The 18,688-nt window shown below is 42.6% G+C and overlaps 1 protein-coding gene across 1 annotated transcript in view; it reads left to right on the top strand.

Annotated features, from left to right (window-relative positions):
- Nucleotides 1-18,624, top strand: part of cand2 (cullin-associated and neddylation-dissociated 2 (putative)) — a gene marked incomplete at its 5' end in the record, with an annotated part of 128,332 nt that extends 109,708 nt beyond the window's left edge. Inside the window, 15 exons of the mRNA XM_084316751.1 lie at nucleotides 503-644; nucleotides 947-1,065; nucleotides 1,524-1,679; nucleotides 3,285-3,506; nucleotides 9,061-9,267; nucleotides 10,135-10,322; nucleotides 10,519-10,687; nucleotides 10,956-11,096; nucleotides 12,630-12,769; nucleotides 13,750-13,925; nucleotides 14,337-14,432; nucleotides 15,912-16,081; nucleotides 16,346-16,510; nucleotides 16,667-16,774; nucleotides 17,428-18,624. Of these exons, the coding sequence (XP_084172877.1) occupies nucleotides 503-644; nucleotides 947-1,065; nucleotides 1,524-1,679; nucleotides 3,285-3,506; nucleotides 9,061-9,267; nucleotides 10,135-10,322; nucleotides 10,519-10,687; nucleotides 10,956-11,096; nucleotides 12,630-12,769; nucleotides 13,750-13,925; nucleotides 14,337-14,432; nucleotides 15,912-16,081; nucleotides 16,346-16,510; nucleotides 16,667-16,774; nucleotides 17,428-17,655 (2,427 nt within the window). The 3' untranslated portion in view covers nucleotides 17,656-18,624. The remainder of the gene's footprint in view (nucleotides 1-502; nucleotides 645-946; nucleotides 1,066-1,523; nucleotides 1,680-3,284; nucleotides 3,507-9,060; nucleotides 9,268-10,134; nucleotides 10,323-10,518; nucleotides 10,688-10,955; nucleotides 11,097-12,629; nucleotides 12,770-13,749; nucleotides 13,926-14,336; nucleotides 14,433-15,911; nucleotides 16,082-16,345; nucleotides 16,511-16,666; nucleotides 16,775-17,427) is intronic.
- Nucleotides 18,625-18,688: the final 64 nt, after the last annotated feature.

The raw sequence follows: 18,688 nt of genomic DNA, 5'->3' as shown, positions 1-18,688 counted from the left end.
ATCCGGGTGCAAGCTAGCCTAGCTTAGCACAATGAATGGAAACACATACGGACCAGCTAGCCTAGCTGTTGGCCAAAAACACCTCTCCCGGAGTTTTAAGTTAGGCTAGTGTTCTATATCCGCTTCCATTCATTTGTGCTAAACTAGGCTAGTTTGCAGCTGGATAGCTTTCTACTGAACACAGAGAGAGGAGGACATTGGTATACATTTTCTTGTCTGAGTCGTCATCCACTCTAAACATTTTTAAGGTTAGCTTAAGGTTTTAGGCTCCAAAGTTAAGCATGCAGTGTTAAGGGTTATGGTTAGGGAATTAATGTCTGTGTTTGTGTGTATGTGTGTGTGTGTGTGTGTGTGTGTGTGTGTGTGTGTGTGTGTGTGTGTGTGTGTGTGTGTGTGTGTGTGTGTGTGTGTGTGTGTGTGTGTGTGTGTGTGTGTGTGTGTGTGTGTGTGTGTGTGTGTGTGCGTGTGTGTGTGTGCGTGCGTGCGTGTGTTCCTTCGTCAGGTGCCTGTAATAGTGAAGGCACTCCACAGACAGCTGAAGGAGAAGAGTATTAAGTCCAGGCAGGGCTGCTTCTGTCTGCTGACTGAGCTGGCCAACACAGTGCCTGGAGCCTTGGAGACACACATACCTGCCCTGATACCTGGTACACACACACACACACACACACACACACACACACACACACACACACACACACACACACGCAAGCACACACACACACACATGCATACACACATGTGCACACGCATACACACACACACACACACGCACACACACACACACACGCATACACACACACACACAAGATGCCCTCCTCCTTTCCTTTTCTCACACCCTTTTCTGTCTGTCTGTCTCTCTCTCACTCTCTCCCTCTCTCTCTCTCTCTCTCTCTCTCTCTCTCTCTCTCTCTCTCTCTCTCTCCCTCTCGCTCTATCTCTCTTCTAGGCATAGTGTTCTCCCTGACAGACAAGAGCACCTCCTCCACCATGAGAATTGATGCTCTCTCCTTCCTCCATGTGCTCCTCCGCTCCCATCCTCCTCAGGCCTTCCAGACACACATGCAGGTCCCAAGAAAATTACGGCTTTTATCCGACTATAAAAAACACGTTGGCTCTACACAGTCCGCATATAAACTGTCACAGAAATGTTGCATTCTACATATAAAGCGCTGACTCAACAGTCAGTCAGGCACCTCTCCTACTGTAGGCCGGTATGTCCAGCAAAGATGTTTGTATAATAATGATACATTTAATCTTTTTATTTCATGTTCATGAAAACAAGATTAATAAATAGGTAGATATAGTTTTGCTGGTGTAATTATAACACTTCATTCATAAATAGATAGATACATAAATGTATTAAATAAAATATTTGTAAGCAAGGACATATAACCCTGTTACACCATCATCCCCATCAGTCACTGTGCTCTATCCCCTGACATACGTACAATAGATTTCCCCAAGTGTTCACCTGTGAGTCTAGTAGTGACCCTGTACTACACATCCCTTGTTTCTTTCTGCAGGTGATAGTGCCCCCGGTGGTGGCGTGTGTGGATGACAGTTTCTATAAGATCACCTCAGAAGCCCTGTTGGTGACCCAGCAGCTGGTCAGAGTGATGAGACCACTGCCCCAGACCTCAGCTGGAGCAGCATTTGACCCCAAGCCTTTCATTAAACAGGTGCTGTGTGTGTGTGTGTGTGTGTGTGTGTGTGTGTGTGTGTGTGTGTGTGTGTGTGTGTGTGTGTGTGTGTGTGTGTGTGTGTGCGTGTGCGTGTGCGTGTGTGTGTGTGTGTGTGTGTGTGTTGTTTTGTCAGTTTGGGCCATATTTGAAGATTTTGTGTCTTTTGTGATATTAAAGATGCATATATCAGGGGATAGATACCCTATTGTAACTAATACGTTCTTAGTAACCGGGGGTGACCCCTGTGTGCTTTCTGATTGATCCTGGTTGGCTTGTGGGTGTCCATTATTTGCTGGACAAAGCTATTCACCTTTCTAAATGAATGTGCCATTTTAGATTAAAATGTATTGTCATTATACATAAGTATAGTACAATGGAAATAAGTTAGTCATAAGGAGTCATCTAACCAGAGTGCAAATGTAACAGTAAAATGCAATAGCAATATACAATATACAGGTGATTAAACTAGAGTATATATAAATGAGTACTACTGAGTAATAATGCTATTCAGATGTATGTACAGTGCTATAGTATTATGTAAAGTGATACAGGTATAAAGACCCTATGGTAGTAAGTCATATTGGCCAGCAGTATAACTAGTAAGTGGAGGTAAGGAATATGTACAGATATAGATATAGTCTAGATATACGAGCCTGGTGGTGTTCAGACTCACCACGGTTCAAATACAAACAAATTAAAATGTCCACACAAGAGCAATATCAATCAATACAGGTATTTATTGAATTAAAGGCAGAATCCACTGGGGAAAAGCAAAATAATGGTCATGATACAGTCCGAGGGTCAAAAACACAAAACAGGCTCGCCGAAAAAGGGGATTGTTCAATACTCAGGGTAGTCGTCCGGTCCAGGGTCAGGACACAAGGGGGTTTCTCAGCCAATCCAGGGTCCAGTACACAAAGAACACCTACTCGACTTCACCTCTCCTCTCACTACCTCTCACCTTCACAACTCCGAATACAACAATCTCTCTCTCACTAACAACAACTCCAACCCTCCACTGTAGTGTGTGGGTCTGGGTGTGTGCACGTGAGATGTGGGTGGACTATGATGTGCAGGTGTGTTCTATCAGTACTAATCAGCTACCTAATTGACTCTACTCCTTCCATGGCAAAAGTATCTCCCATCCTTCACATATCCATGGGAGTGGGGGTGAGATCTGCCACAATATATACACGGTATATACAGTATTATTGTACATGCTATCATACAGAGTTATGAGATATATGCAGGTATATGCAGACAGATGTGGATATATATATACAGTACATTTGAATATATAAATATGGTGTATACAGCATTATTGTACATGTTACATGTATCATTAGTTATATGGGTAGACTATAGTTTGAGGTAGGTAGTTATGATTACAGTGTAAGGCAGTTGTAGACAGTGAAGGCAGTAGGCAGGTCAGGTCAAGGTGTAGTCTTCCATTGTATATATAAATGACACTAACAACATCATCAACATCCAATGACTTGAACAAATGGGTTTTTGAGTTGACTTTCAAAACACCCAATGTCATATGAATCTTTTATTGAATAAAATATGCTATTGTGAGAATATACTGTTTCTCGTTCTAAGGTTTTCTCCGGGACACTAAGGAGGCTGAAGGCCACAGACATAGACCAGGAAGTGAAAGAGAGGGCCATTTCCTGTATGGGTCACATGGTGTGTCACTTAGGTGACCTTCTGGGGTCAGAGCTGCAGGCGGTGCTGGTGATCTTCCTGGAGCGGTTGAAGAATGAAATCACTAGATTGATGGCAGTCAGGACCATCACACTCATCGCAGCCTCATCCATAAAGGTATACTGTGTCACTGGCAACGCAGGTATACATTAGGTTTGATGTCGGTTTCTTCCCAGAAAAAACTGAACAGTGAATGCAAATAATAAACTACAATGTCACTCAGAGAGATCTGCTGCAACTCCCGCTCTGCCGCACACGTCAACTTGTAAACCTGCCCTCCAGTCGTGAATATATAGAAGTGTGAATAAACTGAATATACCTAGTGGACTGAGATGAGACACATCTCAGACACACCAGTGTCATTGCCAGGCTGCCAGCAGCCTGGGTAACCTGTCTCCCCTAGTCAAGCCCTTTGTTAAAAACCTGGGCGTGCTCTTTGACCCCGAGTTTTCCTTCAATTAACTCGTGGTGAAGGGGTGTTTTTTCCAGCTCCGGTCCATAGCCAGGATCAAGGCCATTCTCTCCCCCTCAGACCTGGAAAGAGTAATAACGCCTTCATATCTTCACGCTTAGACTACTATAACTCCCTGTACCTGGGGCTTAATAAATCCACCATAGCTTGTCTACAACTACCCCAAAACACTGCCGCTAGACTGCTCACAGGTACCCAGAAGAGAGCTCACATCACCCCTGTACTTGCCTCCCTCTCCCGGTGCGCTATAGAATAGACTTCAAGGTCTACAAAGCCCTTAATGGTAAAGCCTAGGGGTGGGAATCGCCATTGACCTCACGATACGATACTATCGCGATACTTGCGTCACGATACGATAGTATCGCGATACGCTGAGTATTGCAAACTTTTTTTTTTTATTCTTTCTTTTTTGGATCAAATTTAATTTATTACCTTTTTTCAACTGCAAAGTAGAATTTGTCAACATGTTTTATCTAATAAAATAAAGTTCAGTCTGTTCATCTCACTTCAATCATCTTTATTGCAGAACATGGTATTTTCTCAAGCAGACAGATGTAAACACTGTAATCTGTGTTGCATGTACCTGACAAACAACTGTTTGTATTACAGTCATATTCCAACTTAACTGAATGCACATGTGTGTGTGTGTGGACTACTGTACTATTACAGGTATTGAAATGAACAATGCAACTTCCTTTTATGAATAATTATATATCTATACTTGGCATCCCTGTATCGATACAGTATCGCCACGCAAAGTATCGCGATACTACTACGTATCGATTTCCCCCCCAACCCCTAGTAAAGCCCCTGCTTACCTAGCAGACCTCCTCACCCCCTATACCAGGGGTCAGCAACCTTTTTGACATGGAGTCAAGTGCCTGTTTGAAATATAGGTGTAACTAGTGTGCCTCAACAATATTCCATGCATTGTAATTTTTTTCTTCTCATAATCAGGTATTTTTAATGATAATTTTTACATTATTACATCATTATTGTTATTGTTATTATTAACAATATTATTATGATGGTTGTATCAACCCTAAATCTGAGTTGGGGGGGGGGGGGGAATGCAATGCAGACAAACAGCTGCATACAGTGCGACCATTTCACTCACATTTGCTCATTCATTTTTGGACACATCACACACCATCGGTGTGTGTACTGTACGTGTGCTGTCATAGCTCCACCTACAGGCCTAATGGAGAACACCAGGATGTGAATGGAGGGTGAATGTGAGGTATATCGTGTAAATAAGTTTTGATTGATCGCAAGACTGCACTGTAAAAAAAATTATAAAAAGTTACCAGAACTTAAAAATATTGAGTTCAGTTACTGTGCATTAAGGTTTTCAGTTTTCAATCCATAATAAGTTAACAGAAAAATAAGTACACAACCACATTATTTCAACCTAATAAAACTATGTTTATTGTCATTGTTTTAAGAACACAAGGTGACTTGGTAATACTCACATTTTGAGAAAAAAAATTGCTTTTTTAACATGTGCAATGTTCAATGAAATAGAAAAATAAATAATGAAATTTGTTGATTAATCCCACTGGTCACAATGGTGACCGTAATAATGTTTTTGTTATAAGGCTCTGCAAATGTTACTGAATGATGTAGCAATGTATTTCCAGAAATAATAAACAAATAAAGGGTCTCAATTAAATATGTGGTAGTAAAAAGAACCTGTGGGAGGATTTCAACAAGATAAATGCGACAACAGTGCAAAATATTTCACTATAATATATTTCAAAAAAAAAATTATGCTGCCCCCTGTGCCTATGAAAATGCCCCCGCGTGCCTATGCAGGCACGCGTGCCTAGGGTTGCCTACCCCTGCCCTATACCAACGTCAGGGCCCTCAGATCAGCTGACAAGGGTCTCTTAACATGTTGGATGCCAGCCATTAGATGGGGACCGCTGTAGCTGGGCCAAGCGTTAAAAGATATGACTGCGTGACCTTGTTTGTAGAGCTAAATCTATATTCTATATTATAGCCATGGATACAATACTATAGTCATTTGGCACTGTGTTTCTTCTGGTCAAGATGCAAAAAAGAGATAATTTGTCCATGCATACAATCCCGTGTTATACCGCGGTGAATATAAGTATGGTTTTACAGCGGTATGGGGTAATTCCTGAAAGGCTGCATAATAGCCATATAGGTCAATTCTACTATTTACTTTGGCGTTTCTTGCCTATACACGCTAGTATTCCCGAATCAAATATATACAGTAGGGGGGGGGGGGTTCGTTTCTGATTATTGATTACCAGTAACGGCATTAGTATTGAACGCTAAAAACGCTGATCAGCTGGATCGGTATGAAAACCTTGCACAATCAAGCCAGAATTTATGTCAGATGATCCTTACCTTTGATCGGGAGTATTCCAAAAATTATATTCCAATTGTTTGATCGATATCTGCTCCATCCGATGTCCATTTGGCCCATGACATAACCCACCACAGCATATGCATCGGATGTCCCGTAGACGTTTGGATGCGACCGATTGAACCTCTAGCCTTGCCGTCTACTGAAATCTGCACCTGGAGACCTTTCAGTGTAACACAGGGTCTGGAACAGGGTTTACTGCACTCTCGATACTGCCACCTGGGAGAATCTGGCCGGTACTGCACCCTCGGCGTCGCAGTAGGCCTTCTAATGGCAACATACGGGTCCCTGGCATTGAATAGGATATTAAAATCGGAAAAAAAGAAAAACGAACCAAAAACATAATATTACGTATCTGGCACCCAACCGCTGGCGAGCAAACACGTAATATATTAGGTGAATGGCACCCAACGTGTTAACCACCCGTAGGTCCAATTTCAAGTCTAGGGGGGGCGTACTTTTGCGGTCGCAGCCCCTGACCTCTGGAACAGCATCCCCATGTCCATCAAATCTGCCCCCTCCATCGAGTCTTTTAAATCGAAACTCAAAACCCACCTATACCACCTGGGCCCCGTTCCCCGTACCTGGATAACTGAGTTAGCCGGATAACTTTCGGTTAAGTCTGACTTAAGCCGGACTTTCCGGCTCCCCGTACCTGGATTTTCCAAATCACCATGACAACAGATCCAAAAGTTTGAGCCTGGTCGAAAGCAGGGTTTAAGTTCAAGTTAGCCGGATCAACCATCGCCACGCCCCCGCAAAGGAGTGACAGCGCGTTTCCTGAAATTATTCCCACAGTCTAGGATCTGCGTTATACCATTCTGAATTACGTTTTTGTGCTCCATTCTTCCAGAGGGGTCTTTTGAAATGTAAAATAGACCCAAAATGCTGATACTAAATTCACTTTGTCCTAAATAATGCACGTTATATACCGTGGCGCTCGCTCGGTGCAACAACAACAAAATAAAGAATATTCTAAACACGGGTCTCTCGTTCATTAATGTATAAACAATGAACTTATCCCATCTGGCACAGTGGCTCAGCGGTAGTGCTCAATCCTGGCAACCCAGCGACCGGTGTTCGAAACCCTGTGTTTCCAATATAATTTTTTTGAATATAATATTAATTATTATACGCAAAGGTAGCCTGGTTTTAAGTTAAAATATTATAAATCTACATGCATTGAGGATGTCATTCTTTATATAGCTCTCAACGTGCACCAAATTGAATTATTCCTATATTGCAAAAAGAAGGAGACGACTGGGTTTCGAACCCCGGTCGTCTGCGTGAAAGTCAAAAGAAGAACCCGTTACACCACAGAGAAGATAAGTAAAAGATCGACCATACATCAATCAATGGGTAAGGGAGCCGTATCGTTATTCTGTATAACAGTTTTACTAATTATTTTCGCTAGCAAGATCTCATTTGATTATTCAATCCAGCAGGCAAGTTTAAAGAAATATAATCTGATTGATTGAGGTAATGAGGGACTTAAAATTAGCCTATAGATAACGCATTTAACTTGTCGGCGAGGCGATTGAGCCGTACTGCAATATGTTACTAAAGTTTTAAATCAATTAATCAATCAATGCCGCTAGAGAATCAGGATCTCTGCTCTCGACACTTGCTGCCTTCTCGGCTGAGGCGGGCACGCGCATTTATCCTGGGTCTCAAGTCTGGCTTGAGTTAACGAGACTGAATCCACCTTCGAGGAACAGGAAAATCCCGGCTTCAAACATCGGGTTAACTGAATCTGGATAATGACATCTTGATCGACTTAGTTGAACCAGGTACGGGGAACGGGGCCCTGGCCTTCCCTGACTCACTTTGACTCTTGCCTTGCTTGTTGATGTGTTGTTTTGTTTCCTTGTCTATCCGTTGGTTGTTTTTATTTTCTGTTTATTCTATACTTTTCTTTGTTCTTAGCTATGTGAAGCACTTTGGTTGACAAGTGTCATGTCTAAATGTTGTGCATACATTTGATTGATTGATTATAATGTTGTGTTAGTCCTAATAGGACTCACATCCCCACATCCAGCGTCCCTCAGTTCGAAATCTTCGCCATCTTGCCTGTCAAATCTATCCCACCAAATTGGAGAATTGTTATTGTGGTAAAGGACAGACATACATGCACAGACATGAGTGATTACCATACTGTAGGGCTGACCCCTATTAATCGATTAGTCGACTAATTGGTCGAAAGCAGCCGTAGTCGACTGGCCAACCTCTTAGTCGAATATAAAAAAATAAAAAATAAAATTTGTTCCAAAAGAAAAGAGGCCTAGAAGCGTGGCTAACACTAATGGCACGCATACCAGAGGCTAACTGCCTACGAAAACAGGCACAGAGGCACTGAAAGAGGATTTCACCCATCTAATGAACACACTAGACTAGACAAATATCAAGATGTATCCATCAGTGGACCAATTGCATGCTTTTGCAGAGGACAAGAAGCCTTCAGTCGACTCCTTCAGACATTAAGCACCCCCCACAGCCCAAATGGAATGATAAAAAAAAAAAAAAAAAAAAAATTAAATATTATACCGGTATATATATTTTTTTTATTTATTTATTTTTTATTTTTTTATTTTTTTAAGTCGACCAATAGTCGACTAACGGCAAATTTTGGCCAATCCTAGTCGACCATCCAAATCCTTAATCGGGGACAGCCCTACCATACTGCATTGAGCTATTAAAATAAATGAAAAAAAATTTATTACAAATGTTTAGAAAAAAAAAGAAAGTGGCCTGTACCTCCTTCCATCTCTCTCTCTCTCTCCCTCCCTACCTCCCTCCCTCTCCAGACTGACTTGTCATCCATCCTACCAGAGGCTATATCTGTCCTGGGTTCCTTCCTGAGGAAGAACCAGCGGGTGCTAAAGCTGGGTACCCTGGCCTGCCTGATGGCGCTGGTCACCCACCACGCTGCCAGCATCAAGCCTGCCACGCTGGAGTCTGTGCTGACAGAGCTGCCCTCACTGGTGCACGAGAGCGACATGCACGTGTCACAGGTACCACATAGGGAGAGGGTTGAATTATCATCTCTATTCTATATATACACGTATAGATTCCTTCAATTTCATTTTCACTTTGATAGAATGGAGTATGTCAATTTAACTTTTTTTTATCCACTTTTTCTCCCATTTTTTTTTCTCCCATCCCAATTTTCATATCGTCCAATTCAACCCTCCCCTGTCTTTTGAACGTTGTTTCTTGCCTCCCACAAGCCGGCTGCAATGTGGACTAAGTCATACATAGCACGAGTCCCCTCCGATACTCGAGGTAACAGCCGTCGCATCTTTTCACTTGCGCAGCTCGATCTTTCAGCGTCGGGGGTCTGGGCTTTGGAGGGGCCCCGCCCCCGTCGCTTCTTGATTCTACTGCGCAGGCGCACCAACCGACCTGTAGGAGTCGCTGTCCACAACGCCCGATCCCCACCCTTCAGTTTCCCTCCCCGTAATACGGCCAATGTGTATTACTGTGGACGACCAGCTAAACTGAACGCAATGTGGAGAGCGGGGCTCGAACAGGAGGCATCCTGTTCGAGCCTAGTCTCCAGCATTCGTTGCGAGCGCCTTGCCCACTGCGCCACGTAGCCGCCCAGTATGTCAATTTAACTTAAAATGTATTTTTGAAATAACTGCAGCACAACAGAATGTGAGAAAAGTCAAGTAATCCTTTGAGCAACTGCATATGCATGTGTGTACGTCAGTGTCTTGTTCTGTTTTTATTCTGAGCACAAAGAGATGAAGGCCTAGTTTCCGTGGTTGAAATGGCCATTGAACAATCTCAAATCCCACTGTTGTGATTGGAGGATCAAGACGAGAGGGCAGGGTTTCAGATAGGTCAATAGGTGACTGAGCTTCATCTCTCTTCAGGTTGCCATAACCCTGCTGACCTGCATGGCCAAGGCCTGCCCCGCCTCCCTGGCTAAGATCGGCTCATCTGTTCTCCCGGGAGTGTTTGGACTTGTCCATTCTCCCCTGCTGCAGGGGGGTGCTCTAGCAGCCATTCTGGACTTCCTACAGGCACTAGTACTGTCCAAAACTAGCAACTTGGGCTATAGGTGTGTGTGTGTGTGTGTGTGTGTGTGCGTCTGTACATACTGTACACAAACTCTTAACAATTGCAAAAGTCATTATCGAGCTACCTGAATAAATAAAGCTTAATTACTTGAAAATAAAGTGATAAATCTCTCTCTTCATGACATGTCCCTTTCGCTCATCTTCCAATCCGTACCTCCTCTTCCTCCATCTCCCCAGCCAGCTGTTGAAATCCCTGACAGGACCTTTCCACAGCTCCCAGTCCCATCATTCAGACAGCTCTGCTCTACACAGACAGTCCTACCATTCTGTGGCCCGCTGTGTCGCAGCATTATCAGCTGTATGCCCTAAGGAAACACCAAGCATGGTGGCAGGGCTCATACAGGAGGTAAAACTGTCTGTGTGTGTGTGTGAGAGAGATGTTTTGTGTGAGTGTGTCTGGTATGGTGGCAAAGCCTATGCAGGAGGAGAATAGCTGTTAGTTTGGCTGCTTCCAAACGTAATTTGTCCATGTAGGTGAAGGAGTTGCAATGGACACATTTTTCTATACATCTTGTGTGTGTGTGTGTGTGTGTGTGTGTGTGTGTGTGTGTGTGTGCGTGTGCGTGTGCGTGTGCATGCGTGCGTGCGTGTGCGTGCGTGCGTGTGTTCTCCAGGTAAAGAACACTGGCTCCCCAGAGTCTGCCCGTGTCCTGGCTCTGTTGTCTCTGGGGGAGGTGGGGAGGACCGGGAGCCTGGGAGGGAGTAAGGAGGTGCAGGGAGTCATCCTAGAAGCCTTCTCCTCCACTAACGAAGAGGTACAGTACCACATTTGCAAATCACACACACACACACATACACTAGGACTGTTGTCTTTGTTGATCAGGCAACAAATCTGTTACGGTAGTTAACTAAGATTTGTCATCCAACATTCACAGGTATTTTTTGGTACAGTAAGTACACAGAGATCTGTAGTGTTACTGCTCATTTATGTCTATTTTATTGTTCTGCTCTTATTCTGTCTATTTTTATACTCATTCTGTCTGCACTTTATACATTGCTTTTATTTAGTCAGAAACCTGCTAACAGTCTTTTATAGATTTTAATGTCAGAAATCTTATCATAATCAATAAGAAATGTATTACAATCTTTTTTTTTATAGATTTGAATGACAGACATGTATTACAATCTTTTTCTATATAGATTTGAATGACAGACATATAATCCAACTTTTCTTTTTCATAGATTTTAATGACAGAAATCATTTTGTAATATAATTTCTATAATTATGCCATTTTATGTCTATTTTGTCTCTACTGTACGTCACTGCTGTCAAGCACTTTTGGCTGCAATTCTTATGAAAGGTGCTATACAAATAAAGTTTATTATTATTATTATTATTATTATTATTATTATTATTATTATTATTATTATTATTATTATTATTATTATTATTATTATTATTATTATTATTATTATTATTATTATTATTATTGTGATTTCCATATTTGTGCTTCACGAGTTCAGACCATACCAATGATGACACAGACACAAAATATAAGTTTGATAGATTCCATAGAAATATATAGTCTATTAGAGCAATGATGCAACAGCCTGATGCAGGCGGCTTGGGGAGGATGCACTTGGAGCCGCGCATTCCTGGTGCAGGTACGCTCAGCTGGGATTGGATGAGGAAAGGAGCACAGATTCCACTGATGGAAGCAGTCTGATCTAGAGTGACAAGAAAACATAATTAAACAAGTGACGTGTCGATGGCGAAGCCAGGATATTCAGGATAACTTCTAATCATTGCACTGTTAATATACTTACTAGACAATATACAATATACCTGTGCTTACCATAATGTCTAAGCATTACAATACGGATATCCTTACCTATACCTACATCCGGGATACAACCTGTGTAATTGGCTCGTTATACATAGCAATTTAGGGTCAGTATGTAAGCCAAGAATTTTACACACGTACCTTCTGAATTTCCTTAGGGAGATGAGACGAGAGGGAAGGGAACGTGAGGGGGTTTTAAATGCCAAGCTGCCACCAGAACCACGTAGGCTGGATAGGCGTAACCGTGGGAATAGACGGGCAGACCCGGGGTATGAGGAGACGGAGGGCCATGCATCATAGTGTGGGCTTCCTTGTGAAATGCGTATATAATACATATAAATATGCTTATGATGGTGGGCTTGTTTGTGTTTTAAATTATGTTTAATGTGTGCTAAAAGTGATGTCTGCTTCATGCAGAGGTACTTTTCTATGATATTTAAAAAGCAAATGTGTGCGTACATGCATGTGCGTGCATGCGTGTGTGTGTGTGTGTGTGTGCTGTAGGTGAAGTCTGCAGCGTCCTGTGCTTTAGGCAGTATGGCGGTGGGCAGTCTACAGGACTATCTGCCTTTCCTACTGAAAGAGATTTCGGCCCAGCCTAGAAGACAATATCTACTGCTACACTCCCTCAAAGAGGTCATCAGGTAGGTTACACACAGACACACACACACACACACACACACACACACACACACACACACACGCACGCACGCATGCGCGCACGCACACACACAATTCCTTCATAGTGCACACTAGGGCTGACCCCCATTAGTTGAATAGTCGACTAATCGATCGAAAGGAGCCGTAGTCGACCTATTAGTCGAATGCAAAAAGATTATAATAATAATAATTATTATTATTATTTTATTTAATTTTTTTTATCATCATTCTTTCCAAAGGCAAATAGGCCTAGAAGTGTGGCTAACGCTAATGGCATGCATACCAGAGGCTAACTGCCTAAGAAAACAGGCACAGAGGCACTGAAAGAGGATTTCACCCATCTAATGAACACACTAGACTAGACAAATATCAAGACGTATCCATCAGTGGACCAATTGCATGCTTTTGCAGAGGACAAGAAGCCTTCTGTCGACTCCTTCAGACATTAAGCACCCCCACAGCCCAAATGGAATGATACAAATAAAAAAAATAGTCGACTATCGGCTAATTTCGGCGACTACAAGTCGACTATACAAATCCTTAGTCGGGGACAGCCCTAGTGCACACCTATGTCAATAAAGGAAACATGAAGACATAAAACAATTTACAGCAAAAATTGTAAATCTACAGCAACAACAACAACAACCTGAAATTCTAGCATTACCAACATAACATTTAGTACTGAGGGCAAGTTAACAGATGAGTAGCTTAAAATTAAGTGTTCAGTGAATGATTACTAAGGACAAAGAAGATTCAAGCAATGTATATATTTTTTACATATCACTTTTTCCTCTCTTTCCCTCTCTCTGTCTCTCTCCCTCTCTATTTTCCTCTGTCTCTCTCTTCTCCTCTCCCTCTCTCTCCCTCTCTCTGTCTCTCTGTCTCTTTCTGTCTCTCTCTCTCTCTCTCTCTCTCTCTCTCTCTCTCTCTCTCTCTCTCTCTCTCTCTCTCTCTCTCTCTACAGTGCGTGCCAGCAGCCAGCCCTCACACCCCATGTGGAGTCCATATGGGCCTTACTGATTCAGAACTGCCAGTGTCAGGAGGAAGGAACCAGGAACCTGGTGGCTGAGTGTCTGGGCAAGTTGACCCTGGTCAATCCTGATCTACTGCTACCAAGACTCAAACAACAACTAACCACAGGTAGGTAGAGGTAGAGGTAGAGGTAGAGAGAGAGAGAGAGAGAGAGAGAGAGAGAGAGAGAGAGAGAGAGAGAGAGAGAGAGAGAGAGAGAGAGAGAGAGAGAGAGAGAGAGAGAGAGAGAGAGAGAGAGAGAGAGAGAGAGAGAGAGAGAGAGAGAGAGAGAGAGAGAGAGAGAGAGAGAGAGAGAGAGAGAGAGAGAGAGAGAGAGAGAGAGAGAGAGAGAGAGAGAGAACTACTACCAAGACAGCAAATTACCACAGGTAGAGAGAGAGGAGGGACACAGAGAGAAAGAGAGAGAGAGAGAGACTCTTTGTATCTCAAGATTCAAGAGGTATCTGCCTATTTGTGTACATGGTGTACATGTCTTTATCTCTGTGGTGTGTGTGTGTGTCTGTCTGTCTTCCTCTGCAGGTTCTCCTTTGACCCGTAGCACTATAGTGACAGCTGTCAAATTCACCATCGTTGATCAGCCTGCACCCATAGATGCACTGCTTAATGACTGTATTGGTAAGACACGCACACACATACACTCTTAGCAACACACACACAACACTTTAGAAATTAATCATATCCCATATTGGATTTTCCACCATTTTTCATTTTCGGAAAATCACTTTTCTCTTGACTTTCCTTTGGATATTCACCTGTTTATGAAAAACCAATGGGTCTCATTCACCAACGGACTTAGCACAAAAGATCTGACAAATCTTGGTCTTAGCGCCACTTAAGACATTTCCAGGCCGATTTTTGGATTAACCAACCGTCCCTTGTCTTGGATTCGGCCCTATCTCGCTATTATATATTATATATATATTAATTCAGACCGGGCCAAAGCAATAACCACATTTGAACATTGGAGGTGGGTGGGTGGGGTGGTGTGGGGGGGGGGGGATGGGTAGGCGGGGTGGGGGTAACTGTACATTGGATTATCGACGAAACCTTACTTGGTCCAAGAAGAGGGTCTGTTCAAATACTACAGTTGGACCATTCACACAAAACCTGTGAATGAAATGTGTTACATTCCATTCCTAGAGGCAATTAGGCATCGTCTTTATTCATTTACACACACATTTACATTTAGTCATTTAGCTGACGCTTTTATCCAAAGCGACTTACAAGTTCTGTACGACAAGTCATCAGGAAGGGCACAACTCTATCAGCTGAGTAACAATGTTCATCAAAGTGTTAAGTGCTACAGTGTATGTTAGTTTATTAGTTAGGGTTAGATATATTTTTTTTTTCATTCCATTCCTAGAGGCAATTAGGCATCGTCTTTATTCGCGAGGAAACATTTATGCGCATGCATTAAAACATAGTGCAACCAGAGATAAAATCACCACTGCACCACTTTTCTGTGAGGGTTTTACACACAGGTCCACGTTTTGACAGGTCCCGCAGAGAAAAGCTATGTCAGGAATGTCAGAGCATGTGATGCATCTGAACCAATCACGTTGTCAGAAATCTGCACCAGCCAATGGGAGCTCGTTGTTTGTGGCAAACCCCCCAAACAATGGTGCCTCATAATTATATTGGGCAGAGAATGAACTTAGGCGAAATCTACAGGCGCAGCATAACAAAGTGTAGTAAAATAAACATCTAAATGTGTATTTTGAACCTTTCCTTTCCACTAGTCTGAAGGAAGACATGTTATGGAAGCAAAATAGCTCAAGAATAGCACTAGATTCTGCCTTTCTTTTGCCAGCATTTGGAACACACGGCCAGCCGGCACTGCTTCAGGTTACACAAAAGACCAGACGTGGGCTCCGCGATTATACATGCGCAGGATGTACCAATGTAGTGAGATGTGTATTGGAACAAAGTCTGCCTCCGTTAAGGAAGGGGCAAGACATGGCAAATACAAACAGCTGCCAGGTGGAAAACTCAATCTGAGTTGGGTTCGTCGGTTTTTCCTCTTGATCTTTTTTTTCATACATATACAAACACACACACACATAAACACACAATGATGACATCTCTGTCCACCAGGTGACTTCCTGAAGACACTGCAGGATGAGGACATCAATGTGCGCCGTGTTGCCTTGGTGATGTTCAACTCTGCAGCCCATAATAAGCCAGCCCTGATCCGTGGTCTTCTAACAGAAGTCCTGCCCCACCTCTACAAAGAGACACAGATCAGGAAAGACCTCATCAGAGAGGTACCATTCCCTACAGCTATTAGGTTCATAGACCTCATCAGAGGTACCATTCCATACAGCTATTAGGTTCAAATACCTCACCAGAGAGGTACCATTCCCTACAGCTATTAGGTTCATAGACCTCATCAGATAGGTACCATTCCCTACAGCAACTATTAGTGGAAAGATCCGATTAGAATCCGATATTCTAAATATATATTAGAATATATATATATTACACATCTGTAAGTAAATGTGTCTGTTGGTCTATCTGTGTGTTAACAGGTAGAGATGGGTCCTTTCAAGCACACAGTAGATGATGGTTTAGACCTGCGCAAGGCAGCGTTTGAGTGCATGTACACTCTGTTGGACAGCTGTCTGGACGGTCTGGACGTTCTACTGTTTCTAGACCAAGTAGAGGAAGGGCTCAAAGACCACTATGATATCAGGGTAAGCTAAACAGATCACACCCACCGACGTACAAACACATGGAGATATAAATCCACTTACCTTCTATTTCCGAATCATAGAGGAAAGACTCAAAACATACAGTTAGGTTAACCATCTATCCCCTGTGTTTCTCTGGGACCACATGCTTCTTTGTAGATGCTGACATTCCTGATGCTAGCCAGACTGGCTTCTCTTTGCCCTGCTGCCGTTCTCCAGCGACTGGACCGGCTGGTGGAGCCACTCAAAGCTACCTGCACTACCAAGGTAACTGGAAACACACACATTGCTCAAACCTCCAAGGAAGCCAGAAACACACATGCCTCTACCTCCTCCTCGTTGGCAGTCAAGTTCAAGTTTCAAGTTTCAAGTTTCTTTTATTGCCACACGGCCAGGCCGGTGGTGTGTTTGAAGACCACCATTACATTTACATTTAGTCATTAGACGCTTTTATCCAAATTAAAATTCAATTCAAAGCAACTTACAAATTGTGAACAAGTCAGCAGCAGGGGTACACCTGCAGCTAAGGGTTAAGGGTAGGGCAGCGAAGGGTAAGTGGTCAAACAGTGTTGAACTTGAGTGCTACACTCTGAGTGCATAGTAGTATAGACGCATGGTAGGTAGTATTATAGGGATAGTAGCATAGTACATAGTAGATAGTAGTATAGACATAGGAGTAAAGTAAGACAGTAAAAAACATGAAGACATGTCAGGGTAACAGGTGTAAATATATGGATATCAGTTGCCAAATTGGTTATGCGCTCTTCCTCAAATACGATGTTTGCAGCACATACTTTAGGTCTGTGACCCCCCTGTGAAATATCTCTCGTATTTGTAGTTTTCATCTGATGCACATTTTCTCCCATTTCCTTTCCCTCTTTCTCTCTCTTACACACTTCATCTCTGCGCCCCCTCTCCAGGTGAAAGCTGGTTCAGTGAAGCAGGAGTTTGAAAAGCAGGAGGAGCTACGCCGTTCAGCCATGCGCGCTGTCGCCGCCCTGCTGGCTGTGCCCGAAGTGGAGAGGAGTCCCAGCATGGTTGACTTTGCCAACCAGATACGAACCAACGCAGACATGGCCTCAATCTACCAGAGTGTTCAAGGGGTCGATGGGAGTTTAGGGCCTGCGGAGAGCATGGATACCAGCTAAACTTATAAATACTTAGTCTAAAAAGAGGCAATTAGTGGTGATGCACAATACAGACAGCAAACATTTCAAAACAGTAGTTATGATTCGATGTTGATACAATAAAGATTTCAGATAAAAGATAAGGACAGGAGAAAGAATGGACATTAGCTAAATGAGTGGTTCTAAGACGGGACCAACCAGGGCTCTTTCTGGAGTTGTCAGGAAGTCCACATCATCATGAAAACTATTGTGAACTGTCAGATTAGCTAAATGATGCGTCCATCACTTTTTCACTCAGTTATTTGAAACACATTCAAAAAACATTTGAATGTAATTGAACCCTACAACCTTAACTGTCTCATACTTATTACTGACACAAAGATGCTTTAGGAAAACCTAGCACCGGGAAAACTACACACTAATAAAGCACATTTTAGTTTTACTCTGCTTAACCCTCGAGGCACCTTAGTCGCAGAACTGGTCAAATGGGTTAGGGTTTTCTTCACGTGTGTTTGTGGATAGCGTTGGCTAGATTTTATGTATATGCCAAAAAAGTAGCTCAGTATCACATCTTGGACTCACATTACAATAATCCATGTTTGTTTTTTTAAAACAATCACTATTAAGCGCATGAACAACAAGTGTCATATCTTTCACCCTAGTCGCAGAACTGGACAGGTTAGGGTTAGGGTAACCCTAACCCCAACCGTAATTTAAGAAATGGTTAAAATCATGAAAATGAATAAATATTCAATATGTATGGTGAGGACTGAAGTTAATAATGATATTCATGAAAGAAAATTGGAAAAAGGTATGTTTTACTGAGATCGCAGTTTCGGTCACTATAGGGAGACAGGTAGTGGGTTTTTTAAAGGTTGACTCGAGGGTTAATGTGGTTTACACTGATGATAGTGTCTGCTAAAATCTATGAAATACAATCTAGGGGATTAAGCCTAGTAGTCCTGGACCTGCCATGGAAGAGATCCTTGACTGAACCCTTCTTTCCATGGATGTCTCAACAGCAGTAGTAATTTTGTGGCAGCTATTTTGCATC

Source organism: Notolepis coatsorum (assembly GCF_963971535.1).
Source record: "Notolepis coatsorum genome assembly, chromosome: 6".
Classification (NCBI taxonomy): domain Eukaryota; kingdom Metazoa; phylum Chordata; class Actinopteri; order Aulopiformes; family Paralepididae; genus Notolepis; species Notolepis coatsorum.
Note: the sequence above shows the minus strand (reverse complement) of the source record. Positions and strands in the feature narration are given on the sequence as shown.